Source organism: Vipera berus, assembly GCF_964194415.1.
Source record: "Vipera berus genome assembly, chromosome: 2".
NCBI lineage: Eukaryota > Metazoa > Chordata > Lepidosauria > Squamata > Viperidae > Vipera > Vipera berus.
This window is the reverse complement of record NC_138203.1, coordinates 199,837,475-199,864,507: the sequence shown is the minus strand read 5'-3', so window position 1 is coordinate 199,864,507 and position 27,033 is coordinate 199,837,475. Positions and strand designations below refer to the sequence as shown.

Genomic DNA, 27,033 nt, shown 5'->3' with positions numbered 1-27,033 from the left:
CTGTCTGGGGCTCCATGCAAGATCTCACCTCGTGGAATTTCAATGATCATGAGAACAGTGAGGAATAACCCCAGAACTACACAGGAGGATCCTGTCAATGATCTCAAGGCAGCTGGGACCATAGTCACTAAGAAAATAATTGGTAACACACTACACTGTGAAATCCTGCAGCACCTACAAGGTCCCCCTGCTCAAGAAAGCACATGTACAGGCCCATCCAAAGTTTGCCAATGAACAACTGAATGATTCAGAGAACTGGGTGAAAGTGTGTGGTCAAGGAGACCAAAATCGAGCTCTTTGGCATCAACTCAACTCGCCATGTTTGGAGGGGGAGGAATGCTGCTTATGACCCCAAGAACACCATCCCCACCGTCAAACATGGAGATGGAAACATTATGCTTTGGTGTTTTTCTGCTAAGGAGGCAGGACAACTTCACTGCATCAAAGGGATGATGGATGAGGCCCTTTGGAAGGAGGCTGAGAACCTCCTTCCCTCAGCCAGGGAATTGAAAATGGGCCGTCGATGGGCATTCCAGCATGGCAATGACCCAAAACACACATCCAAGGCAACAAAGAGTGGCTCAAGAAGAAACACATTAAGGTCCTGGAGTGGCCTAGCCAGTCTCCAGATCTTAATCCCATAGAAAATCTGTGGAGAGCTGAAGGTTCGAGCTGCCAAACATCAGCCTCAAAACCTTAATGATTTGGAGAGGATCTGCAAAGAGGAGTGAGACAAAATCCCTCCCGAGATGTGTGCAAACCTGGTGGCCAACTACAAGAAATGTCTGATCTCTGTGATTGCTAACAAGGGTTTTGCCACCAAGTACTGAGTCATGTTTTGCGAAGGGGTCAAATGTTTATTTCACTCATTAAAATGCAAATCAATTTATAACTTTTTTGAAATGCGTTTTTCTGGAATTTTGTTGTTGTTGTTATTCTGTCTCTCTCTGTGTTAAAATAAACCTACCACTAAAATTATAGACCGATCTTTTCTTTGTCAGTGGGCAAACACACAAAATCAGCAGAGGATCAAATACTTTTCCCCCCTCATTGTACAGGCACTTATAAACAAACCTCATTTTAATTGAATGAGTCTAGGACTGCAGCATGGAAGTGATCCAAATATTTATGGGAATGGGCGAGGGGCAGAGAGAGAGAGAGAGAGAGAAATGTTGAATAAAAATTAACCCACCCATAATCCATGATAAGTTGTTTATTGGTTCCAACATCATTAGTAGATTGGATATTAAACAATACTTTTAAACATTCTCTTAACCAAAAATATAACAAATATTTACAATCACCCAGTAAAAATACAAAAAAGCATACAGAGGCACTGTCTTTCTAAAAGACATAAGTGTAAGAGGTATAAAAAAATAGAAGACAAACATTGCTTGTTACAGAATACTTTACAATCACTGATTTGTGCAGTTTTACAATTGCCATTGGAATACCATTACAACTGTGCAGTTTTTGCCCATATGCTCACATACACAAAATGTCATGAATACCAAGCTAAACTGCATTCTATGTATATATAAAGAAATTAAAGACACAACAATGACAAGTACAACTGGAGGAAAAAGGGAAAGGAATGAACTGGAGGTGAAATTTGTTTTCTACTCAAATTGTTGGCATTAAATGTTTCAATCAATAAAGGTTTTTTTTTCCTGATCAGTTTTTGAAGGCAAGTGCAATATGTTTAAAATTGCATTTCAGGTAATATGCATTACATGGACCTGTAGCACTCTTTCCTATAAATTATTTGTATGAATGCAAGGCTGAATAGATCAAGCTTCTTTCATTTACCTCCTGAGATAAATTGACATAATGGAGTCTTATTGAATATCCATTACTCATCATTTGGAATCGCCTCAGCTGTGCAGCAGGATCATATCTCAAGAAGTGTTTTTCAAAAGCTGAAGTGAGAATCAGCTTTTTTAGCATTAGTGCAAAATTCTCTTAACCTTAGAAGAAAAAGGCTGGCCGTGTACTTATTCAAGTGAAATCAAAACCTTTTTAATTTACCTCAGATGACACTGTGTGTCAAGGTAACTGAAGTGCACCGACAAATCACCACTTTGGAAACTGTAGCTCAGTATTATGCCTTCTTTCCCAACTTAGTTTATCTTCAGTATAAATCCTGTCTCAAAGAGGAATCAAATGCAAAATTATGTAGAGGCCTACTTACATATTACGATACCGGGTTTCCTTTTCCTCCTATTCATGTACATTAAAAACTGACGCTTGTTCCACGTTTGAGATTTTTAAACATTCCTATGGCGCTTTTACTGTAGCATAAGGTCAACTTCCTCACAATACAATTTTAAAAAAAATAAATGGTATATACAGAGAAGAATTGGCCCTTTCAAGAACTTGAAAAAAATCAACACGTAATGTGGAGAGGCAGCACATGCTAGTAATATGTTCATTTATATAACAAATAAGCATTATGTAAACAGCACAAAATGGGGTTAAGTGGTGTAATAATGAATGGCTTTTTAAAAAGAAAGAAAGAAAGAAAGAAAGAAACCTTATCTCCTTGGGCTCATCCAAGCTCCATTTCAGTTTGGCTACTGTCCTTGACCAATCTGGCAAAAACCAGACCAAAACTCCAAAGGATCAGAGCAAGGACAGGCTGAGGCAGTTTGCACTGTGCAAAGAGGAAGCAGTTAAAAGGGCTTGCTGACCCACTCTATGTACACTCTACAGGCTCTGCATTTTAAAAAAAAAGTATTAAAAGACGCCCAGTGATTTTAAAAATGTCATTCAAAAAGCAAACATCTTCGATGCTGTTGATACAAATACATTTAAGAGGGCAATTTTTGGCTCATGAGATTTTCATCAAGGAAAGACCTTGTGGTGAGTTGGTAATCTAACAAAAATTACTACCAAAGAGAAAAAAGACTTTAAAAGGTTTTGTCTCTATAAACTGAAATATCTGAAATTAACAGAAATGCTATAATGTTGGCCCTTAGCACTATACCGTCTATTATGTTTAAACTTAAGTTTGCACTTATAAACTGCATGAAACATTGTATGAATTGGACTTGCTGGGAGCTCAGGACTCAGATTTAAAACTTTACTTTTGACAAGCATAACTTCCTTCTCTGACAGCCCAGGAATATTTGGCAGAAGATATGTTCATACCAGAGACATCCAAATCCATGAAGCAGTTTTAAACAGAATAACAGCATAATCTATATGGTTGGACACCAGCTCTAGTAAAAACTTTAATAGGTGCTATACAAATGCCTTCCTATCTCTGTTATGGGTTTCTAGGAGACGATCCATATAAAACACACTTTTCAAAATAAAACAATGGGAACTGTACTACTTTGGATTATGTGGTGGATTGTGTGCAGGAAAATTTCAACTCTGTTGTGCCATTATTCATAACATTATTATGAATGCTAAAATCATGGAAGTCAAGCTTCAGTATTTTATCATTGTTGGTTTTCCTTAAGGTCTTGGGGGGAGGGGACAGAAAAGAGCCTTTATGTCTCAGCTATTTATTCCAGACATTTAAGTAGTAAATAACACATATTCTGTGAATTAATTGTTGAGTTATGTTATCACTTCTATGTTCAGATTTTCAATTTCATGTTACAAGGCATTGAAGGAGTTCTCCAATAGATTTAGAACAATCCAACAGACAAGCATATTTCACATAGGCTTTCTGGGAAAGCTATCACTGGTCTCATATGCAAACTGAAAATTTTGACATTCACCTTGCACAGAATGTAAATCTGAAAAATCTGTATAACTTGAAGTGTAAAAAATAGAATTAATTTGAGGCACCTTTTAAAACAGACAGACATCTTCTTTCTACCCTAGACTGTAAACATTTATGATATTAAGGTTTACAAGTAAACTTTAAGTATACATTGAGACATTCATGTCCATTGATTGTTTGACTAGGCAACAATTATGCAGTAGGGGAAAAATATAAACACAAATAATAACTCCAGTTTTTGCTATGCACTCTGGTTGGCTAAGTAAAGCTGCCGTGTCAGCCCAGTCTTTCATTTTTTATTTTGCATAATACACATGCAAATGTGTATTCTACATACGAGTCAGGGAATCATCTTTCTCTGAAAATAGCACCTTTGTAATCACCCCGCCCTGCAGGACAGCATCTCATTCAGTGTGGAACCAGAAATGCCTGCAGCTCCACTGGATTTTAAAGTGTGATTTGAAGTCACATTTGCTGGGCATTTCCAACATCCAACACACAAGCTTGAGATAAGAGAGTAAATTCCATCTTGTAATTATACCAGGCACTTGAGAATAATAAGTACTGAAGTTTCACTCTCCACCCCACCCAAAAAGCTTAGAGCAACAGCACACATAAGCCTTGTCTCTTTCTCATTTATAGAATGTGCTTACCAGGGGTGAGCAAGTAAGCAACACCAGCAAGTCACTATGGTGGCAACAGATAATATGCTTCATTTTACAAGTTCTCAGATTTGTAAAACTGTATTTTAAGCATTCAATAAGCTCATGGTAAAATCTGGGATGATCCAGAGCAATTTTCCTCAACGTGGCAACTTGTTGGGATGTCACATGGGGATCTAGAAGATCATATACCTGTAATGTACTTTAAAGTCATTGAATCAGTGGGAATCTATTACTTGGGACTTGTACTAGATGTGTGCAGGGAAGCTTAACTCTCAACTGTCCATAACAGTATTTTCTCTCTGTTGGTTGCTTTTGGGGGGGGGGGATAAAACAAGAGTTCTGATATCTTAGCTACTTATTCTAAACATTTAAGGTTAATTAGCAAAAGTATTCCATTAATAATTCTTGAATTAGATGTGTGGTTCACTCCCTTCTATTTGTAATCAGATTTGTAATCTTATTTTAGATATTCATATTGAGAGGTAATAGGTAGAAAAGTTGATATAAAAGCTGTTATGCATTATTTTTGGCAAAAAGAACAGTAGTCCAAATGCCAGTAGTAAAGTCATCAATGCATAAAATATTGAAAAATGCCTTTCATTTCAAATCTGGAAAATTCTTTGCCTTTTTGTGTTTGTCATGTACTGGGAATTACCATTTTTCCAAATGCAAGAGCTCATCTTGGATTTCATAAACATAAACATTTTATGAACAATTTAAGAACAGGGGGGAAAAGACTTGCAAACCAAATTGCTCTTACAGAATGGGAAAAGTTTCAAATAAAATTGGAAGTCTGAAATAAAATACAGACTTTACTATCATCATCACGAACATCACCTAAGGGCCTTCTTACTTCTATGACTCTGCTCCTAAATTTGCAAGTTTGAAAATTTTATGCTAATTTCTAAAAAATGGAACTTGTTGGATACTTCTCCAATACAAGTCTTGTAGAAGAAAAACAAACCATTTGTAATGATACAAATGTTCCATGAAACTGTTTAGACAAGGGGGAAGAAAATGGAATGTAGGGAAGAAAAACAAATGCAACTACTCCCTTACGTTAATCATCTGACAGCTGAAAGAAACTGCGTGTATTTCACTGTTTTTAAAATACAGAATCAATAGATGGCAGTATTTCACTACTATATGCACATCGGAGGTCTTGATACTTTACAAATTGAAGTGGCTGAAGTTGCACTGTATGTAAACCTCTAGCTTCATTCATGAACATCCAGCTCCTCAGAAATAAAAAGTATTTTGCTTAGCATAAGACATCACACTAACATCTAAACAATTTGCTTCCTTATTTTTTTTTGAAAAAGCATTCACATTAGCCAACCAGAGCATTCCAATACTTTACAAAAAAAAACTTATATAAATTCCAAATTAATAAATTACTCTTCAGCTTGTTGCAGAAGTTTCTTAAGTTTTGATGTAGTTTTCCAATCATGTAAGTACATAAAATAACTTTCTTCAACCGAGAGCCGTAACAGTTATAGAGAAAATATCTGAACAAAGTCTACTTAAAAGATTCTATAGTTCTTCTACAGAAGATTGCTCCCAAGCTGGCCCCGACGCATCATATATTAGGTCCTTCTTCATACTGCAATACAGGGTCAGTATTTCTTAGAATGAGTGTTTACTCTTTCCAACACACACTCCGTCAAACTGATTGCAGTGGGCTGAAGCAAATTCAAAATTCCAATCCAGATAGTTCATCCTACTAGTCGAAGAGAGCAACACAGTTCTTTGAAGTCAATAGCAGCAAGCTGTCAGCTATAACTGACAATACTGTAAAATTCATTCCTCCAACGTTGGTAAAATTTGAAACAAGTTGCACAGGAAGCATAGAGACTAGACTGCCGATACTTGTTCATCTTCTGTGAAATAAGAAAAACAATGTGAACTCTGTGTCATGAACATACACTATATTTAAATTAAAGCTGTGTCATATCTACTGTCAGAAACCTAGGATTTGTTTTTCTGAGTTAAAATAGATCTTATTTATTTAAAAAAATTAAAACCCGTTCTTTACTGCTATCACTGCCGCTCATGCAAAGAATGACGAACATTTTAAAAATCATTTTCTAAAATTTATCTAATTCTAAACCATAATGGCAATTTAATATAGTGTAGCTCATAATGTTGGAATTTGGGGTAATGATTCATAATACCATTCAGAAGCTTGTGCCTTTTATACTGAAATGCCAACATGACATTTGGACGCTTAAAAAAAAAGTCAATGTGGTAAATTAAACTCAGTGTTGACTCTCAGCCACACTCTGCAAATGAGCTGACAAAATTCTCACAGAATGAGACAGTGTGATACGGTAAAGTGCAATGTCTAGGACTTGGGGGGGGGAGAGAATGGGGTGGGGGGGAGAGAAACGGGACCAGCCAGTCAGTGAGTAACCCTGTTATTAGTCACTCAAACAGAATAGAAGAGAATCATATGAGTCTCCAGTCCTTTGATTACATGTAATATAATATGCAATTAAAGGATAATTTTGTATTAGTAGCTATATAATCTATCCTAAGAGTCAATCTGGTGCGGTGGTTAAGACATCAGGCTAGAAACCAGGAGACTATGAGTTTAACTGTGTGACCCTGGTCCAGACACTTTCTCTCTGCCCTAGGAAGGGGGCAATGGCAAACCTCTTCCCCCAAAACATTGCCAAAAAAACTACAGAGACTTGTTCAGGTGGTCACCAGGAGTCAGAAACTGACTCAAAAACACAAAATACAAAAGTGAAATCCATCTTAATCTATTGTTTTTTGAGCTCTCTAGCATGCAGGTCAGAAAGGCTGACCTACCAGAAAAAAATACGCCTGATGAACCGATGCTTAGAATATTTCATAGAAACCTAACACTTCAATCAAATGTTTGTGCAGGTTTTACACACACACACACACACACACACACACAAGAAATATACACATTAGACCCACCCATTTTTTTAACACTGTGCTCTATAACGCAACTACAAGCTTCTTTTGTACAAAACAACAAAATGACTTCAAAGCAAACTGGACACAAATATACTAAAATTCCAGTTTTATAAAAGCAAAATCTGTGAAAAGCATTCAGATTCATAGATTCAATTAAAAACAGAGCCAGACAAACCACAAATAATGGCAGACAACAGAAAATGAAATGCAAATGTCATGGAAGACAAAATTGCTTATTTCCAAGAGGTAAATGAGCAACAAAGAGAAACATGAAAACCCCAGATTCAAGTTTTTTTTAAAAAAAATCTTCATTTTATAAATTCTATTTTTTAAAATATAGCTGTTGAGGTTTAACTGGTTCAGAACAGAGGTCAAGTATAAAGCATTAATGTGATACAATTAGTGAGTGTCTGTGGATCTGATTTTGTCCAATGAGCAATTTCAAGAGGATTGCAAATCTTATAAATAATTGAAACTGCAACTTAAAGCCTCAGCTGTTCAGCTCTTTTTGATCTAACAGTGTCCTTTTAGAACCTTATTTGTGGAAGCTAATACTCCTGTACAACTTGGCTGCCTGGTACATACACCTACAACACATAACTGCAGGGAGAGGCCACACACTGAGATTCTAGGTACCTTTAATAATGCTCTGTTGAGTAGCATATTAAGAAATACTCAGCTTCCTGCACAACAGGAACCTGTATCTGTTCTGCACTTGGTTAGAGTTGCTTCATGGAACTCCACATAGCAGAGATAAACACTGCTAATCATAATTCTGTTTATCTCTAGTACATAAAAGCACAGCTAATGTAACTACTTTTAAAATAATTTCTATTATCACAGCCTTTCAAATTATCAAGAACAATTGTTTTCTTCTTTTTATTGTGGGTAGGTAGGTACAGTATAAAGCATTTTGGACCTATTTCTTCCAAATATGCTAGCTAATAATTAGTGCCCAGTATATTTTCTGTTTTGTCTTGTGTTTTGTGTGTGTGTGTGTGTGTGTGTGTGTGTGTTTCCTTTAGGGTCACATATCCTCACAAAAGCATACGTAAAGCATATACAAATGAACAAAAAACAAGAGGGGAGAAAAGAATCACTGAGGCACATTCATGGAGAGGGTTGTAAGGTAAGACAAACTGTGCACTTCCCCAAACTTAAAATAAATCACATATGACTTTACTCAACATCTATCAAAGAAGATCTTTTAACATACCATCCTCTTCACTATTTGCGCCAGTCATATCTGCTAGCTTAGGATGGGACGGTTGCCGGCTATGCCACTTAGGCATCTTCTTTGGAAAACAGGCCACTGGTTCGCTACTCAGAGGAGTGGAAGAGAGCCTAGACAGCATCTTTGACCTCTGTACCGCCACACTATAATCTGGAGGCTTTAGGTGTGGGTGGTGGGATCCTTCTTTTATGTCCGCTAAAGAGATCCCCATATATCCTGGCGGGGTGGGCGGTGGCTCCCTATATCTAGTGTCTTCCTTAGATGAGGTGACACAGTACACTAGCATAAGAAATAAGCAATGGAAATGTTAATGAAGGAAACAAAGACAAAATAAAACCATTTTTTTTAAAAAAAACAGTGAAATGTTATCATGACTTAATCAAAAACTGATTAAACAAAAGGTAAATGAAAATCATCATAAAACTCCACTGGAAGTCACAGTATAAAAGGAGACCCACTAGTGTCAAGCAGTGTTCAGCGTTCTTTAATGCTTAAGAATATTTTTTACTATTTGGATGGCACATGTCAATCACAATCTCCAATAAGAGTATCTAGTTGTGTTGAGAAAAGGAGTGTGGTGGTGAAACAGTATCTCTAATTTGAAAGGGGAGAGCAAGTCTAAAGCAATTCATTTTTAATAAGTTGGCATAAAATCAGCTTAATAGCCAACAAGAGTTGCTGCAACAGATGTATCAACTATGATTTATTTGACCATCACCATTAAATATTTTTTTATTCCATGAATTTCCAATTTTTTTTTTCTAGAAAATGTTCAGATATCAGGTTAACTGCCCCCGGTGTTAAAAAAATGTATTACGTTGAAAAATTCCTCATATTGGTTGATGTAATAATATGTTAATAGCAAGCCACAATGATACCAAAAGGATGACACGTGTGTGGTGGTCATCACACAAATGCCATCCTTACATACTTGTGTCAAAAACTGAATGCAAGTAGGTAAATTGTAGTATTTGATGACATAGTTGTGACATGATATATCTGTCACAAACATTCTTCTAAATAAGGTGTCAAGATACCATCCAGAAAAGTCTTGCTCTAAAGTTTTTCTTCCATATCATTTTTGTTTAGGCAATCTGTTCATATAAAGGGAAATTTGGACTATGAGGTCTCTCTGTTTTTGGAGTTGTATTTTTAAAACAAGGAAAAAATGGAAAAAATGATCAATATTGTCCTCAGCTACTTGATGACTGGAAGTTATTTTTCAAAACCCTATTTCTTCAAGCTATAGTGAATTACAAACTATTTTCATAGGTTACTTGATTTCCAACAATCTAGAATTTACTGACCATTTTTTATTAAAAAATAAAAATAAACAGCACATAGTAGAATCAAATGCAATTTAGTTTGTCCTTTCCATATCCGAAAATTAACTGCACTTCATACCTTTAATTTGGCCTATCTTTTAATTCCAGCAATATTTGTAAGAGTCCATGCAATTAAAATACCCAAATACAATTAAAGTCATTGTTTGCCTTCATAAAATTTCAATGTGGTTTTGTTGGCAAAGCTTGTCATTCATTTGTCCTCAACTTTAAAGCTATCTCATTCTTACTGTAAGAGACACCCACATCTGCAATGCACATTAAAAAGGAAAAGGGTTTCAACGGCATGTGCCCACCTGCCAGCCTGACTCTTTTGATGCCCCTGAGGGCGATCTCTCTTAAAAATGTAGATTTGCAATCTTGCATTTTTTAAAAAGGTACCTCAGCTCCCTAAAACGCTGTGTATTTCTTCCTTTGGAGACAGGAAGGAAGTACTGATCTTGGGAGAAATATGAATCGAAAATTTCCGCGAATACTGGAGTAGGGCTAAGAGATTACTGAGTTTGCAACACCACACTGAAAAGCCATTTCTAAACTCTGAACGCTTTCATATCTATTCCAAAATTTTCCAAGTATATTCCAATATTACATAATTGTCAGTTATCTCTGGCTATCTCCTACATAGACATACAGGTAGTCCTCAACGGAAAACAATTTGTTTAGCGATCATTCAAAGTTTAAACGGCACTGAAGAAAAATAACTTATGACTGTTTTTTTAGCACTTATGATCGTTGCAGCATCCCCATGGTCACATGATCAAAAACTGGTTCATATTTATGATGGTTACAGTGTCCCGGGGTCATGTGGACACCTTTTGGGATCTTCTGACAAGCAAAGTCAATGGGCAAGCCAGATTCACTTAGCAACCTTGTTACTAATTTAACAACTGAAGGGAATTACTTAACAACTGTGGCAAGAAAAGTCATAAAATGGGGCAAAATTCACTTAACAAATTTCTCAGTTAACAACAGAAAGTTTGGCTCAATTGTGGTCGTAAGTCAAGGACTCCCTGTATACGAAAGGCAACAAATGCAGTCTGAAATCTTGAAGAGCTTATTAGTGAGGTGGGAGGAACAAAAAGGACACTGAAATAATATGGTATATCCTACTCTACACCCAGTCACATCTCAAAAAAGACAAATCATGGTACATTGCTAAACCTCCTGAAGTCAAGTTTATTTTCTGTGACAAGACAGTTTGCAGCTGTTTCAGTTCTAAAACAGCTGGTTTCCAGAAATGGTTAAAAAAAAAACTGACTGCCAAATGACAGGCTTCATTTTACTGAAACCATTATTTGACTGGAATGAAGTAAGTCTCTTTTGGATCTCCAGGGGGAGATCCTTCTCTGTGGGCGCCCCGGAGCTATGGAACCAGTTACCGGTTGAGCTCCGGACGGCGCCCGATCTTCGCTCCTTTCGCCGCGATCTGAAAACATACTTGTTCGAGCAAGCCGGCCTGGCCTGAGGGGGGATTGGTGGGGTTTTTACTATTTTTATTGGGGTTTTTAGTATGTATTAACTGTATTTTTTAATTGGGCATGTATTTAATTATCTTTTATCTTTTGTAAATTTCTGTGTTTTATTCTTGCCCTGTACACCGCCCTGAGTCCTTCGGGAGAAGGGCGGTATAGAAATATTAATAAATTAAATTAAATTAAATTAAATTATTAAAACAAAAAGTAACATTCCATTATAAATAGGTATTTTGATTAAGTAGAAGTGGTTGATTGCATGTAATGTTCTAGTTCTCAGTTGTACTATGATCCTGAGTAATTCTTTTGAAAGTATGGTTTAATTTTGCATCCTTAGGAAAACAAAAAAAAAAAGACAGCTGTTAAAATTAGTAAGGCAAGAACAGGGTTAAAGCTGTGAAATGGTAAGTTTGACTGGGCAGACAATACTGGATTTATGGAGATCAGTTATAATTCTGCACAAACTTTCAGCAGTTAGTTTTGCCTTTAAAAATGAAATGTTAATATATGGCCTCTTGCTTTTGGACTTGAAAGTAATGGTACAAGCAAATTGATTATGAACCAGGTTTAATTCTATCTCTTTGTTATACAGGTTATTGTTACATTGTTATCCCACTTTTTAAAAATATATTTTGATCAACTCAAGACAGTGAACATACATAATACTCTTGCCTCTTATTTTTCCCACAACAACCCTGTCAGGTGGGTTGGACTGTGAGAGAATGACTGACCAAAAGTCACCTAACTCAGGGGTCCCCAACCCCCGGTCTGTGAACCAGCACCAGTCCGCGGCATGCCAGCTACCGGTCCATGCAAACAAGTGAAGTTCCATCTGCGGGATGCATGCAGCACATGAAACCATGCCCCCTCCCAGTCTGCAGAAAAACCTCTCTCCATGGGACAGGTACCCAAAAGGTGGGGGGCGCTGACCTAACTGGCTTTCATGCATAAATAGGGACTAGAACTCAGTCTCCTGGTTTCTCAGCCAGTGCCTTTAGCACTAAACCAATGAGATCTCTTTTTTCTTTTGCTGAAAGGTTGGTATTACTGCTTTTATTTTTTCTTAAAGAAAATTAAATTATTTTAGCTAATTAATTTTTATTTTTTTCTTTAACTAATGTCAGCAATTCTCTTCACATGGGTATTAAGAAATTTGGAACTCTTCATCAGCAGAAAGCAGTATATTTTTTAAAAAAAATAAACAAGCTGAGATGCATGGAAAAAGGAGGAAAAAAATCTAGGTACTAGAACAGTATTTATCTATTTTTCAGTACTTATAGTTTTTTCTTTCATTTACTCCACCCTTTAATGGATGCTATTGTTCTCTCTCCTCTATTTTCAGAAGATTGTGGATCCATGCAGTCAAAACTGAGTGACCTTGATTGACAAGCATGTGACCCTATCAGGCAAAGGGTGCAAAAACAACTTAATATGAAAATCACTGGAAGAAGAGTAACAACAAATTGCCTAGATAGGTCTGTTCAGTGAGATATGCTTTTTAAAAGCACTTGAAAAAGAAAGGAAATAGGTTTCAGGGGATGGATGCTAAACTTTTAACAAATGGAATGCTAGAAGAATTTTTTTGAAATATCTAAATTGCTTTCCCCATAGCCATGTCATTCATACCCCGTTCAGAATATTATTAAGATGCTGTTGATAGAATATGAAATTACTTCTGGTATAAATGTTGGGGACATGGGAGAATAATAAATGGATGGGTAGCTGAGTAAGTTAGGCAAACGTAGTAGCTTTTCTTACATAATATGCAAGGTACACATTGGTAAGAGTGGTATGTACTGTGCAGCATATGATTCATTTAAATATGATTTGAAATCTGAAATAAATATAGATGTATGTGAAGACAGCATCTAGGAACAAAGACCACTGGACACTGAAAAAAGCACTTTTTTTCTTAAGCACAATCTACTGTTCCTTTCCATGCATTCTTCCCGTTTATATCTGGCTTTCCAACGTCTTAAAATATTGCTTTCGCATCCCTTTCCACAATATATGGGCGTGACTTATGTGACTGCAGAAGAAGCATCACCTTCTAGAATGTAGCATCCCACATATGTCCTTTAAAGAAAGGGTGTTCAAAAGAACCAGGGGGCAATTCTTATGTACGTGTAATAGTACTGTACTCTCTTAACCTATAAAGAGAAATAAATATATGGTGTACCAGTGCCATAATTAATCTTTTAACGTCTACATTACAGATAATCTATTCTATGTTAATATCCAAGGACAGCATTTTGATTCAGTGCAAGAATAATAATTTCTTAAGCACCCTTTTGTCTGAAAGCAAAGCTACAAATGGCACAAGAGGATATTTTATGTGACATCTTTCATCTTCAATCAAAAAATGGAATTTGGCATGGAGTCTGCTTCTTCTCAAAATAGTTGTTTCCTACAATAATAGGTGTCTGATTGATGGCCAATCTGACAAGCTTGGGAAATGATACATGAAGATGATTTCCTTCCTGTCTTGAAGGCAAGGCAAAAATGCATGCACTGCCAAACTGCTGGAGAGAAAAATATCTCAACTGGATTTATTCATCACAGATTTTCTCCTCGGGCTGGTGATACCTAGTGTGAATGGTCAAAAAAATCAAATTCTTAACAAAAGAACTACAAGAAATTTCTCATCAGAAAATACATAAAGTCCCAAAGAAACTACACAAGCTGCCTCTCTTCCCTGCAAGTCAATAAAACATGCTGCCTATTTTTTTAAATCCCACCCTTCCCCCAAGGAGATCTGGAGACACTCCTGCAGAGGACTTGAGTTGATTGAAGACATGTGTATAAGGACTTCTTACATGCAAATTGGCCATGAGGGCTGCTGAAATCATTCCTTAGCAGTTTGACTACATAATGCATAACATCTGTGGAAACATCCACTGGCTTTTCATCAGGCTTACCTATGAGGCCATGCTCTGTACTTGAAGTGACAGTTTTGTAAGTTGTGTCGCTGCCTGTTTTAGCGTCCAAAACTTCAGCTTGCTCTGCTGTTAAGCTTTCCAGTCCTCTTCGTTTTACGGTCCCATAGTTTGTTTCGTGCAGGTCCGACAAGGAAGTAGATGAAGCCCAGCTGTGCCGGGACTGGTCAAAGTCCATGCCAGTTTTGGATTGCCGACTACTGTCTGAGTGGCTGTGTGACTGCAAATGAGTCTCCTCAGGACAGCAGCTGGATGGCTCCACTTCAGCAATGGCCCTTTCTAAATGAGCATGGCGGTAAGAGTTTAAGAGGTCCCACCCCTTTTGGTTCTGTATGTTTTGAAAATTATCATGAGAGTTACTCGAACAAGAGGTCCAGCTCCCACGGCCGCTATCTGCTGCTTCTATTGTGAGGTGCTCATGAGAAATCTCCTCGGTGCTCATGGAAGATGGGACTGGCAACCCTCGGATCACTGGAGGTCTGGGCAGGGGCCAGCTTAAACTGAAGACAGCACAAATTAGAAGGAAAACAAAAATGCTGTTGAAATTAAGATGCAAGCAAATCGGTAGGGACAGAATCAGTGTTAAAACTGCAAGGTTTTATAATTCAAAACAGCAAAGAATTACATTTTGCACTTCCGTCAAAATTTTAAAAATAATAACTGAATGTGACAATAGTCTTAACTGCTGTTTATCCAGGTATATTTAACAACAAGCTGGAGCTATGATTTTCTTTTAGATAAATTAATTGCCCATTTCTGCCAAGTTTTTCCAAAGTCATCGAATGTAGTTTTTTTTTTAATCTTTGCTTTTTTCCCCAGTGAGGACTGACCAGTAATATTCATATGTTCCTGTCTGTAAATAACAGAAATTTCAACTTATTTATAAACTCATCTTTGTATTTAAAAGAAGCAAACTATTATTAAACACTTTGTTAGGATTAAACCCCTCACTGGGATCTTTATTTTGTAAAATCCTTTGGTAAGGATTACATGTTTGTTTTACTTATAAACTGCTCAGAGTCACTTAGAGAGTGAAATGGTGGTATGTAAATTTGATAAATATTTTTTTCTTTGCCAGAGGCAGGGAATAATCAGTGGAAATTAAAACACAGGGGTTGTGTTGTGCTTTAAAGAATATTACGTGATGTGCCTAGAATTTGTTTCAAGACAGCAGGTCCACCAAAAATACTCTCAAGCTTTTAAAACAACAGCCATTCTTCAGCCTTCTGCTGGCAGCAGTCATAACAGAAATAACCAGAAGAGTGACTACATATAATGGGCACATGCCTAGAAATGCATCTCCTCCTTTGCATGGCAGAAGTATGAAATGGCTGTCGCCAACCTCTGTATCATGTTGTATCTTAAAACAAAACAAAAAAACCCTCTCTTTTGTCTTTTTAATACGTTTGAAGCACGCTATACCCAGAGAAAATTTGTTTAAATCTCACTTCCATGCATTTTCTCCCCACCTACATTGCCGCACCAATTTAAACTTTACCAACATAGGGAGAATTCTAAATCTGAGGTTCTTTCAGAAGCTACGGCTTGCCCTTCTGTGAAGTGCTAAATGGCTTTTCAGCAGGCTAATAATCCCCTTGAGTGCGATGACACCACAAGCAGCAAATGACTTGGGAGTACAACATCTTGACGCTATTGCACACCAGTCAATTATCACCACCTGCCCTGCGGGAAGGGTCTCTTAAGAGGGAAGGAGGAGGGAAGGAGGCAGGAAGAAACAGGCAAAGACCATCCCAGAAGCTGATTCAGCTGGACCTTTTCTCCTCCTCCTCCCACAGGGCCATTAAACCAAAGGCCTTGGGAAAGACCCTAGAGCAGGGGTGTCAAACTGCCGGCCCACGGGCCGGTTGCATCATACGGAGGCTGCACCCACCCCAGCTCCAGCAATGCAAAAAAAGTCACGATAGATCGTAACACATCACGTGACACGGCGAGTTTGACATCCGTGCCCGTGCCCTAGAGGTTTGTTAATTTATCTTAAACATACGTTGTGGGATTTTCAACGTCTAATTGTTCAAACAGCTTATGAGCTCAGTGGCTTTTTTTTCCTTTCAATCCTAAAAGATAAGACTATCAATAACCAATCCTGGAAAAAGAAATGATTCTTACCCGGGGCAAGACTGGTTGTATTCAAGTGGTGGCTGAAAGGGCTCTCTCCTTTCCACTGCCCCAACTGCATCCATCACCATTGTCTGAGGCAGGCACCTCTCATCTTGAAGGGCTGCTGACATGGAGTCAGCAGAACAGTTGCTGACAATGCTGGATCGTGAGGAGATCTCGCTATGGCTGGAATCGGAAAAATTCTCAGATTTGGCAGACGGGATCAGGGCATAGCCTAAACGTGACACGAGAAGACAGCATTGAGACAAAATGTAATCACATCACTATTCAAAGGAGAGTTTTGCTTGAGAAATAGCTTTTCACCGTTTTACCTCTTTTCTTACATGAGTTTTTGTCATTTGTTTTATGAGACTTCCTTTTGCTCAGTGGAAGACAATAAAATACAACAGAATGGAATAATTCCTTTATGAATTAATTTTAACGTTAAGGGGGAAAAAAGGTGTCACTTCTTTCATCTGTTTCAGAGATGTTATGTGTGACACCAACCAGGAAGAACTTTCAAGTGCAGCAAGTACGACTCACCTGAGATGAGTGAGTGAGATGGGCAGCATAAAAATCAAACAATTTCAGAAGTATTATTTAATGCCCTTTCCCCCTTCTGTTGCTACTAATTTCTCCAGTTCTGCCATGAACCTTTGTGTCCACCTCCTGATAAGTAACAGGAAATGTTGCCACTCCAAACTATTACCAGCTGCACTCAAGCAAGGCCTCATCATCCAGAGGTCAAAACACCTAATAATATATTCCTTACCGCTCTCTTTCTCCCTCTCTTTTCTCTCTCACAGTATTTTCCTCTTCAGTGATTCTGCTTACTGAGAAACAACCTAGAATATGAAGTTAAGATATCCTAATATCTAAAGACATTTCATGTTTCTCATACTAAGTCTGCATCTTCTTTGCTTATGTATGCAAATGCATATAGGCACTGTATATCCTATAAAATATTGCTACTCCCAGTTTAAAATTAAAGACACTAGCTTGTTTAACAAAACTAGCTATGACAAAGGGAAATATACACAGCATCTCTCACAGTGTTTCTCCTACTCAACAGTACTATGTTTTAAAAACATCTTGCGAGCTTGATGATAGCAGAAAACATCCCCCACTACAATGTACATTATTTTTCCTTTATGCCTTATAACAACCTTCTCCAACCCAACATCCTCTGGATATGTTGCAACTGAACCTCACAGAACTCCCATCAACCTGACCAATGGTTGTGATACAGCAATTGGGGTGGCGGGGGGGGGGCGCTGCCAAATACCCTTATTCACAAGTTTCTTTTTAAACTTGGGGTAGAAAATGAGTTTGTAGATTAAGTGGAAACAATTACTAAAATACGTTCTTCCCTAGTATACTATACTTCTGAGGTTCATAGATGAAACTTGTTCCCCCATTAAAAAGTAAATGAGTTCTCAAGTCAATCTCAACTCCTTATAATTAAATTCATCCAGTTATCTTGGCAGTATCACAAGAGGTCATTTGCTTCTATATTCTTCAATTTCCAAGTCCAACTATTAACCAGGGCCAACTCTGCTCAAGAGCTGAGATCAACCAAGCTCAGCTATATGCTGCCACTCCCAAGGCAATGAACATTTGTATAATATTTCATCTGTCGTCTCTGAAGGACTTAATAACTCTATATAATGCTATGATGATCTAAAAAATTAAATTAAATTATTAATTTATTACAGCCAAATATCAAAATCTTCTAATTTTAGGAATGAAGTAAAATATTGATTAATCATGACTGAGCTATTCAAGTGACAGTAACTGATTACTTAAAAGGAAATACATACATTTTTAGTAATTATTCAGCTGTTATGCTGATATACAATTTAATATCTATTTATATAGCTAATATTTGTATATATTCATTAAAATATTTAGGATGTGAAATTAAATGATCTGATTACATTAAGTTATACAAAAATATTATTTAAGAGTAAATAATCTAAATTATACTCTATAAATTATACATTACATCAAAGATATGCATTTAAGATAAGTAAATAACTGTACATATGCTTAGCATATCATACTGTGGTTAGAATAGCAATTATAGTTTACAATGTTTTAAAATCTACACAACTGAAAATTTGTCCTCTTAGATATAAACTGCAAAGCACAATTTGAATCTGTATAACTAACTGGGATTCTAAACCAAATATGAAAATATGATCCATGTTTATGAAATGTTTTTTTGAAAATTCCTTGGGCTTCATTTGGACTTCTTTCCAAGTAAATATAGATACAAGCAAACAGTAAGACTTGAATTCTCTACTCAAATTTTACGTTTACGGCTTTAAATATCTCAAGCAGCATAGCAAGTTTTTTCTGCACTGTTTTATTTATTTCGCTAATATAATCACAATCTCCATGAATTATCTTCACCAACAGAACTATAAGTATATTAAAAAAAAACTCCCTTCACAGAAGTAACCAGCTATGTGACAAAGCAGCCACACCATTATCAGCAGAAATGAATGAATTGTGTATGGTACCATATAATTAACTGCGGGCTAGAAAGAATGGTAGTAAAAGCATATTTAAACCAGAATGTTATGTAGCCTATTAATTATTTATTGACTTTTTGCCTGATGCACAAAGCTAATCAAGCTCCATGGAAAGAAAGCCACAACCTGATACTTAAGAAGGGCTAAGCTTGGTTTCCTAAAAGATAGCTGGAACTGATGCTCAGAGTTCACCATCAGAATTTGTGGCATGGTTTTCTCTAAATCACCTAAAGAGAGGCAAATGCCCCCACTTCTACTAATAGATTCATATTAGTATTCAAAATGAACAAGGTATAGAAAAAGATATTTATCATCTAGCCATTTCCATCTCCGGGGGGGGGGGGGAGGACGATAAACAAAAAAATATTTAACTTCTATGAAAACCAGCGCACAGCAATGCCATGAGCTGAATGACATGTCATTGTGTCTTCCTTCTTTTCGGTCTGAACTGTGGACACAACCACATCAGTGAGCTACTGTTTCCATGGTCGCTGACTGTATGTCCCTCGATACTGGGCCTGTCCTTTTGCTTCTCACTTCTATCCCTCTCGCGCGCGCATGCTGGCTCCATACGAAAGGTGAATGCTGATCTTTCCCTGGAGATGCTTCTTTCCCTGAATCTTCCAAAAGGGGATCCCATTCTTTTCCTGGCTTTGTACAAAGGCTCAGGCTTGCCTCTATTCTCCTCACTTTCTCGCTTTTCGATACTGACTGATCTTTCTGCTGTCTTGCTAGTCATCTGCTGGATTTTCTTTTGCAAACAAGCCCCACCTATTCCATAGCTGCGATGTCCACTGTTCTTGTTGCTTGTTTCGCTTGCAAGAGAGGAAGATGAACCAGACAGATTAAGCTGGGTGCAGTTTTCAGACCTTTGTGAGTTATTAACTACAAAAAAAAAACACAACACCACCATATAAAACAAATCACAAAATGACAATGAACTGCTTTTCTTCAATATACATAATGTTACACTTGGATAAAGTACAGAAAAATATACAACTGGGAGGTTAAATAGGTAGTGACAAAACCGTGGATGTTTTCATTAGTTAAAGGACATCTAATTTTAGTTCTGTAATGAGATGCTAATCAGTGCAGGGGCTACTTTTGTCAGACCAAGTCTATTCTTAAAGGAGAAAAATCCTGACAATTAAAAAATAGTATTCTTAGAAGCATAAGAAAGTAAACTAAAACACATGTTTATGGAGAAGAATTCCAGCAGAAATAAAGTTTGGCGAGTTCCAATGAAATGAAACTTGCCAACTAACTATTCAAACAAAAAAATAAAATACACGAAGTCCTCTGGCTTTTATTAAATGTATTCCTTTTTAAACCATGCAAAAGAACACATAGCAGTATTGGAAGGATACTGCAATCCATAACAAATGTATCGATAATTAGGAATTTATCCAAGGCATTAAACTCCGAACCCAATCATAAAATATCTTGGGCGCTATCTTAAAACACTTTAAACACATTCAGATATTACCGTATATACTTGAGTATAAGCCGAATTTTTCAGCCCACTTTTTGGGCTGAAAAATTCCACTTCGGCTTATACTCCAGTCAACAAAAAAAACTTACCGAGGACTTGTGCGCGGCCGAGGCTTTGGTGCTTCCGGGATCGCCCGCACCTCTCCCAAGCCACCGCCGTCCGAGACCTGCCGAAGTTTGGGGAGGTTTGGGGAGGTGCGCGCGCACCTCCCCAAACTCCGCGCCTTGCCTGCCTGCTTCTTTCCGCAGCGGAAAGAAGCAGGCAGGCAGGGCGCGGAGGAACGGAGACTTGCCGACGTTTGGGGAGGTTTGGGCGCCTCCCCAAACCTCGGCAGGTCTCCGTTCCTCCGCGCAGACCTGCCGACGTTTGGGGAGGTTTGGGCGCCTCCCCAAACCTCCCCAAACGTCGGCAGGTCTCCGTTCCTCCTGCCGACCTTTGGGGAGGTTTGGGCGCCTCCCCAAACCTCGGCAGGTCTCCGTTCCTCCTGCCGACCTTTGGGGAGGTTTGGGCGCCTCCCCAAACCTCGGCAGGTCTCCGTTCCTCCTGCCGACCTTTGGGGAGGTTTGGGCGCCTCCCCAAACCTCCCCAGGTCTCCGTTCCTCCTGCCGACCTTTGGGGAGGTTTGGGCGCCTCCCCAAACCTCGGCAGGTCTCCGTTCCTCCTGCCGACCTTTGGGGAGGTTTGGGCGCCTCCCCAAACCTCCCCAAACCTCGGCAGGTCTCCGTTCCTCCGCGCAGACCTGCCGACCTTTGGGGAGGTTTGGGCGCCTCCCCAAACGTCCCCAAACCTCGGCAGGTCTCCGTTCCTGTTTGGGGAGGTTTGGGCGCCTCCCCAAACCTCCCCAAACCTCGGCAGGTCTCCGTTCCTCCGCGCAGACCTGCCGACCTTTGGGGAGGTTTGGGCGCCTCCCCAAACCTCGGCAGGTCTCCGTTCCTGTTTGGGGAGGTTTGGGCGCCTCCCCAAACCTCGGCAGGTCTCCGTTCCTCCGCGCAGACCTGCCGACCTTTGGGGAGGTTTGGGCGCCTCCCCAAACGTCCCCAAACCTCGGCAGGTCTCCGTTCCTGTTTGGGGAGGTTTGGGCGCCTCCCCAAACCTCCCCAAACCTCGGCAGGTCTCCGTTCCTCCGCGCAGACCTGCCGACCTTTGGGGAGGTTTGGGCGCCTCCCCAAACGTCCCCAAACCTCGGCAGGTCTCCGTTCCTGTTTGGGGAGGTTTGGGCGCCTCCCCAAACCTCCCCAAACCTCGGCAGGTCTCCGTTCCTCCGCGCAGACCTGCCGACCTTTGGGGAGGTTTGGGCGCCTCCCCAAACGTCCCCAAACCTCGGCAGGTCTCCGTTCCTGTTTGGGGAGGTTTGGGCGCCTCCCCAAACGTCCCCAAACCTCGGCAGGTCTCCGTTCCTCCGCGCAGACCTGCCGACCTTTGGGGAGGTTTGGGCGCCTCCCCAAACGTCCCCAAACCTCGGCAGGTCTCCGTTCCTGTTTGGGGAGGTTTGGGCGCCTCCCCAAACCTCCCCAAACCTCGGCAGGTCTCCGTTCCTCCGCGCAGACCTGCCGACCTTTGGGGAGGTTTGGGCGCCTCCCCAAACGTCCCCAAACCTCGGCAGGTCTCCGTTCCTGTTTGGGGAGGTTTGGGCGCCTCCCCAAAGCTCGGCAGGTCTCCGTTCCTCCGCGCAGACCTGCCGACCTTTAGGGAGGTTTGGGCGCCTCCCCAAACGTCCCCAAACCTCGGCAGGTCTCCGTTCTTCCTGCCGACCTTTGGGGAGGTTTGGGCGCCTCCCCAAACCTCCCCAAACGTCGGCAGGTCTGCGCGGAGGAACGGAGACCTGCCGAGGTTTGGGGAGGTTTGGGGAGGCGCCCAAACCTCCCCAAACAGGAACGGAGACCTGCCGAGGTTTGGGGAGGTTTGGGGAGGCGCCCAAACCTCCCCAAACGTCGGCAGGTCTGCGCGGAGGAACGGAGACCTGCCGAGGTTTGGGGAGGTTTGGGGAGGCGCCCAAACCTCCCCAAACAGGAACGGAGACCTGCCGAGGTTTGGGGACGTTTGGGGAGGCGCCCAAACCTCCCCAAAGGTCGGCAGGTCTGCGCGGAGGAACGGAGACCTGCCGAGGTTTGGGGAGGTTTGGGGAGGCGCCCAAACCTCCCCAAACAGGAACGGAGACCTGCCGAGGTTTGGGGACGTTTGGGGAGGCGCCCAAACCTCCCCAAAGGTCGGCAGGTCTGCGCGGAGGAACGGAGACCTGCCGAGGTTTGGGGAGGTTTGGGGAGGCGCCCAAACCTCCCCAAACAGGAACGGAGACCTGCCGAGGTTTGGGGACGTTTGGGGAGGCGCCCAAACCTCCCCAAAGGTCGGCAGGTCTGCGCGGAGGAACGGAGACCTGCCGAGGTTTGGGGAGGTTTGGGGAGGCGCCCAAACCTCCCCAAACAGGAACGGAGACCTGCCGAGGTTTGGGGACGTTTGGGGAGGCGCCCAAACCTCCCCAAAGGTCGGCAGGTCTGCGCGGAGGAACGGAGACCTGCCGAGGTTTGGGGAGGCGCCCAAACCTCCCCAAACAGGAACGGAGACCTGCCGAGGTTTGGGGAGGTTTGGGGAGGCGCCCAAACCTCCCCAAACAGGAACGGAGACCTGCCGAGGTTTGGGGAGGTTTGGGGAGGCGCCCAAACCTCCCCAAACAGGAACGGAGACCTGCCGAGGTTTGGGGAGGTTTGGGGAGGCGCCCAAACCTCCCCAAACGTCGGCAGGTCTGCGCGGAGGAACGGAGACCTGCCGAGGTTTGGGGAGGTTTGGGGAGGCGCCCAAACCTCCCCAAACAGGAACGGAGACCTGCCGAGGTTTGGGGACGTTTGGGGAGGCGCCCAAACCTCCCCAAAGGTCGGCAGGTCTGCGCGGAGGAACGGAGACCTGCCGAGGTTTGGGGAGGCGCCCAAACCTCCCCAAAGGTCGGCAGGAGGAACGGAGACTTGCCGAGGTTTGGGGAGGTTTGGGGAGGCGCCCAAACCTCCCCAAAGGTCGGCAGGAGGAACGGAGACCTGCCGAGGTTTGGGGAGGTTTGGGGAGGCGCCCAAACCTCCCCAAAGGTCGGCAGGAGGAACGGAGACCTGCCGACGTTTGGGGAGGTTTGGGGAGGCGCCCAAACCTCCCCAAAGGTCGGCAGGAGGAACGGAGACCTGCCGACGAGCCGCGGCCACACAGGGTATTCCTGTGTATTCAGGCTTGCAGAACGGCGGATCGGCTTATACTCGAGTCAATAACTTTTTCCAGTTTTGGGGGGTGAAATTGGGGGTCTCGGCTTATACTCGAGTCGGCTTATACTCAAGTATATACGGTATACGCAATAAGCTTTTCATAAATGTATTAAGCTTATCTTGTTCCCCAGAGTTAAAACATGGCCCATCATAAAATGCCTAAAATACCTTTAGTGTACTGAAGAAGACAAAGTCAGACTAACCAATGGTGCAGTCTTAAGACTGAGACTGCTTACCTTTGCGTGGAGATTCCTGAGGGGAAGCAGCAGGGCTTGAATGCAACGATGATGCCACAGTGATGTCATCTTCTGGGTGCTTTTTACTGCTTGGTTCTTCAGATAAACTTAGTGACTTCTGAGGAGAACCTGCACCTAGGGAAGAAATGTTTATGCTTGTAATTCAGCCTGGAATATTCCCACAAAATTATTGTTTTTATTTTATTTTCCCAAGATAGTCTCAAACTTACAATGATTTTTGAACTCCATCAAGTAAATCTGATCAAGACATAATTTTGCGGGGGGAGCAGTAAAATATGAGAGTATTTATATATTTACAGAATTGCGAAACACACAACATAAATTAATCATATTCATTTTAATATTAAGAGCCTATTATATGGGTTGTAATTTTAAAAGTTCTACTTAATTCAGCCTTTTTCTAAAAAAAATTCTGAAGAAAAAAAATATATTTTTGACCAACAGAAATCCAGACCTCAATAGGGTAGAGATGCAGCTCTCTCAACTATCTCTGCAAGAAAGAAGTGGCACAAAAGTAGCATACCCCACCCTACACACAAGGGTTAACAGAATTAAATTATTTGATGATACCCCTTATTCTAAACATCTTTTACCATGTTATGTAAGAAAGCTGGTTGCTGTTTAATCTGCCCTTATGAAAGGAATTTACTTTTAAAATTCTGTCCAAATACAACTACTTATCAGTCACTCCTCCATCCTCCTTCCTGTCACTTCCCTTCTCTTAAACTAAATAGCTTAAGCCAGGTAGTTCTTGATGAGATCATATTCCAAGCACCTGGCCAGCAGTTGCTTGACTGTGACTTATAGGCACCTATCAACAAACCCACATATCAGCTATATGTAAATAACAACAATAACAGGATTCAAGTTGCATGATATTAGGTTAGTTTGGCTGTCAAAAATAGTGAAGTAGACTTAGAAAAGAGTCCAGTTCTGAAAGGCATTTGCCATTTGACAAGGAGCCTGAAAAATGATAGAATACCAGCTGCACTTTTATTAAATTCGTGTGTGTGTGTGTGTGTCTGAATATTGAGTTATTTTCTCTCCATATATAATATAATACCTCTACTGTGAATCCTAGCACTATCCCCGGACTTCAAAAGTACAGTTTTGAAATACATTCTACATATGAAATAACTCCCGCTATAAATTTAATTCCAAATCAAATTTTATATGTAACTGGGAATGGCTTGCTATCTTCCACTTGCAACCAAAACATGAAAAGGGACATTGCTACAGGACAGGAAGAAAACTCCAAATTAGATTTATCTCATTTTCAAAAAGAAATTTTTGCAGAGTTGTTTCAGACTAGTCAAACTATTAAACAAAGGCTTGCAGATTATTTGAATTTATGGGATTATTCTTCATATATTTGTTGTTGTTGTTAGCTGCGAAGTCGTGTCTGACTCATCGTGACCCCATGGACAACGTTCCTCCAGGCCTTCCTGTCCTCTACCATCTTCTGGAGTCCATTTAAGATCACCCCTACTGCTTCAGTGACTCCATCCAGCCACCTCATTCTCTGTCGTCCCCTTCTTCTATTGCCCTCAATCTTTCCCAGCATTAGGCTCTTCTCCAGTGAGTCCTTCCTTCTCATCAGGTGGCCAAAGTATTTGAGTTTTAGCTTCAGGATCTGGCCTTCTAAAGAGCAGTCAGGGTTGATCTCCTCTAGGACTGACCGGTTTGATCACCTTGCAGTCCAAGGGACTCGCAGGAGTCTTCTCCAGCACCAGAGTTCAAAGGCCTGAATTCTTTGGCGCTCAGCCTTTTTTATGGTCCAACTTTCACTGCCATACATTGCAACTGGGAAGACCATAGCCTTGACTATACGCACTTTTGTTGACAGTCTTCATATATAATATTAGCTTATTTGCCTAAATTTATGATAATGAAACTAAGATAAATGTATGTGCTCTGAAATAGTTTTGTACATTTACTGACCAGATAAATTAATTATTTTTTGTTATTAGGACAAGATGTAATCTCCATCAAGGAGAGTGCCAGGTGATTTTCCCAAAGCTGCTTTTTCAAAAGGCAACTGGACTTTTGTTTTTCCTTGAAGGTGTTTCGCTTCTCATTCAAGAAGCTTCTTCAGTTTTCTTGAAATGTCTTCAAGGAAGAACAAAGTCCAGTTGTCTTTTGAAAAAGCACCTTTGGGACAACCCTGACCTGGATGACTGAGAATCTCCCTAGACATTCAAGGTGATTTGATGATTACTCCTGGACATCATCTGTAAATCTCTTTGCCTAGACCCAAGATGTATTTCAAGTCCAAGAAGTCAGAAAATACTTGTATGCAATGCAGATTAAAACTGCAGAAGTTAAGACTAACAAACTGCAAAATTAGATTCAACTTTGGTCAGAGTTTCATAAAGACTTTCAATTTATTTGAATGTTATGTTTTGATATTAGGTTTTTATAAATATATATTTTGTTGTGTGCATGAGCCACCAAAGAGAGCAGTGAAGAAAAAATACTCACTAAAAGCAACGTGGTCTTTGGCTGGTCCTTTTTTCCGAATGGGATACAGATTAACTGCTGGAACTTGAAGAACTTGACTCATTCTGTTTTGCTGATGTAAGTGGGCTTTTGTGGTTTGGCCAACAGATCTCAGTGGCATCGGAGACATCTCCGATGCTTTTGTACCTCGTCTTTCACTTAAATTTTTTGTCACTGACATTGGAAAGAAAAAGAATAACACATCCATGCATCACAATTAAAATATTAAATGGGATGCCTATTGAAATAGTAAATGACATGTTGAGTGTAGTACCTCTGGAGCCAATTATACATTAAGTTGTGCCACCAAAATCAGGAGAATATAACACAATTATGATTAAATAGAGTCCCACTGATGGCTATAGGTCCACTCTCCTACAACTAAATCTAAATCCAGTTTCCAGATCTGAATAAAAAAATCTGGCATTTATTTATTCCTCAAAAGCTGTTATCCACATTTCCACGAGGTGGCATACTTAACTCACACCAAGTTATTGTATTTCATTTTTCATTACTGTTTTATACAAGTACTAACAAATACTGAATTATAAAT

At 40.3% G+C, this 27,033-nt stretch overlaps 1 protein-coding gene across 1 annotated transcript in view; it reads right to left on the bottom strand.

The window, feature by feature from the left end:
- Positions 1 to 1,198: 1,198 nt before the first annotated feature.
- The window catches only part of RAPGEF6 (Rap guanine nucleotide exchange factor 6), a 175,229-nt gene continuing 149,394 nt past the window's right edge, over positions 1,199 to 27,033 (bottom strand). Inside the window, exons 24-29 of the mRNA XM_081318027.1 lie at positions 26,463 to 26,654; positions 23,961 to 24,095; positions 16,463 to 16,688; positions 14,318 to 14,835; positions 8,567 to 8,863; positions 1,199 to 6,281 (exon numbers count right to left, since the gene is read on the bottom strand). Coding sequence (XP_081174153.1) covers positions 6,256 to 6,281; positions 8,567 to 8,863; positions 14,318 to 14,835; positions 16,463 to 16,688; positions 23,961 to 24,095; positions 26,463 to 26,654 — 1,394 coding nt within the window. The 3' untranslated portion in view covers positions 1,199 to 6,255. The remainder of the gene's footprint in view (positions 6,282 to 8,566; positions 8,864 to 14,317; positions 14,836 to 16,462; positions 16,689 to 23,960; positions 24,096 to 26,462; positions 26,655 to 27,033) is intronic.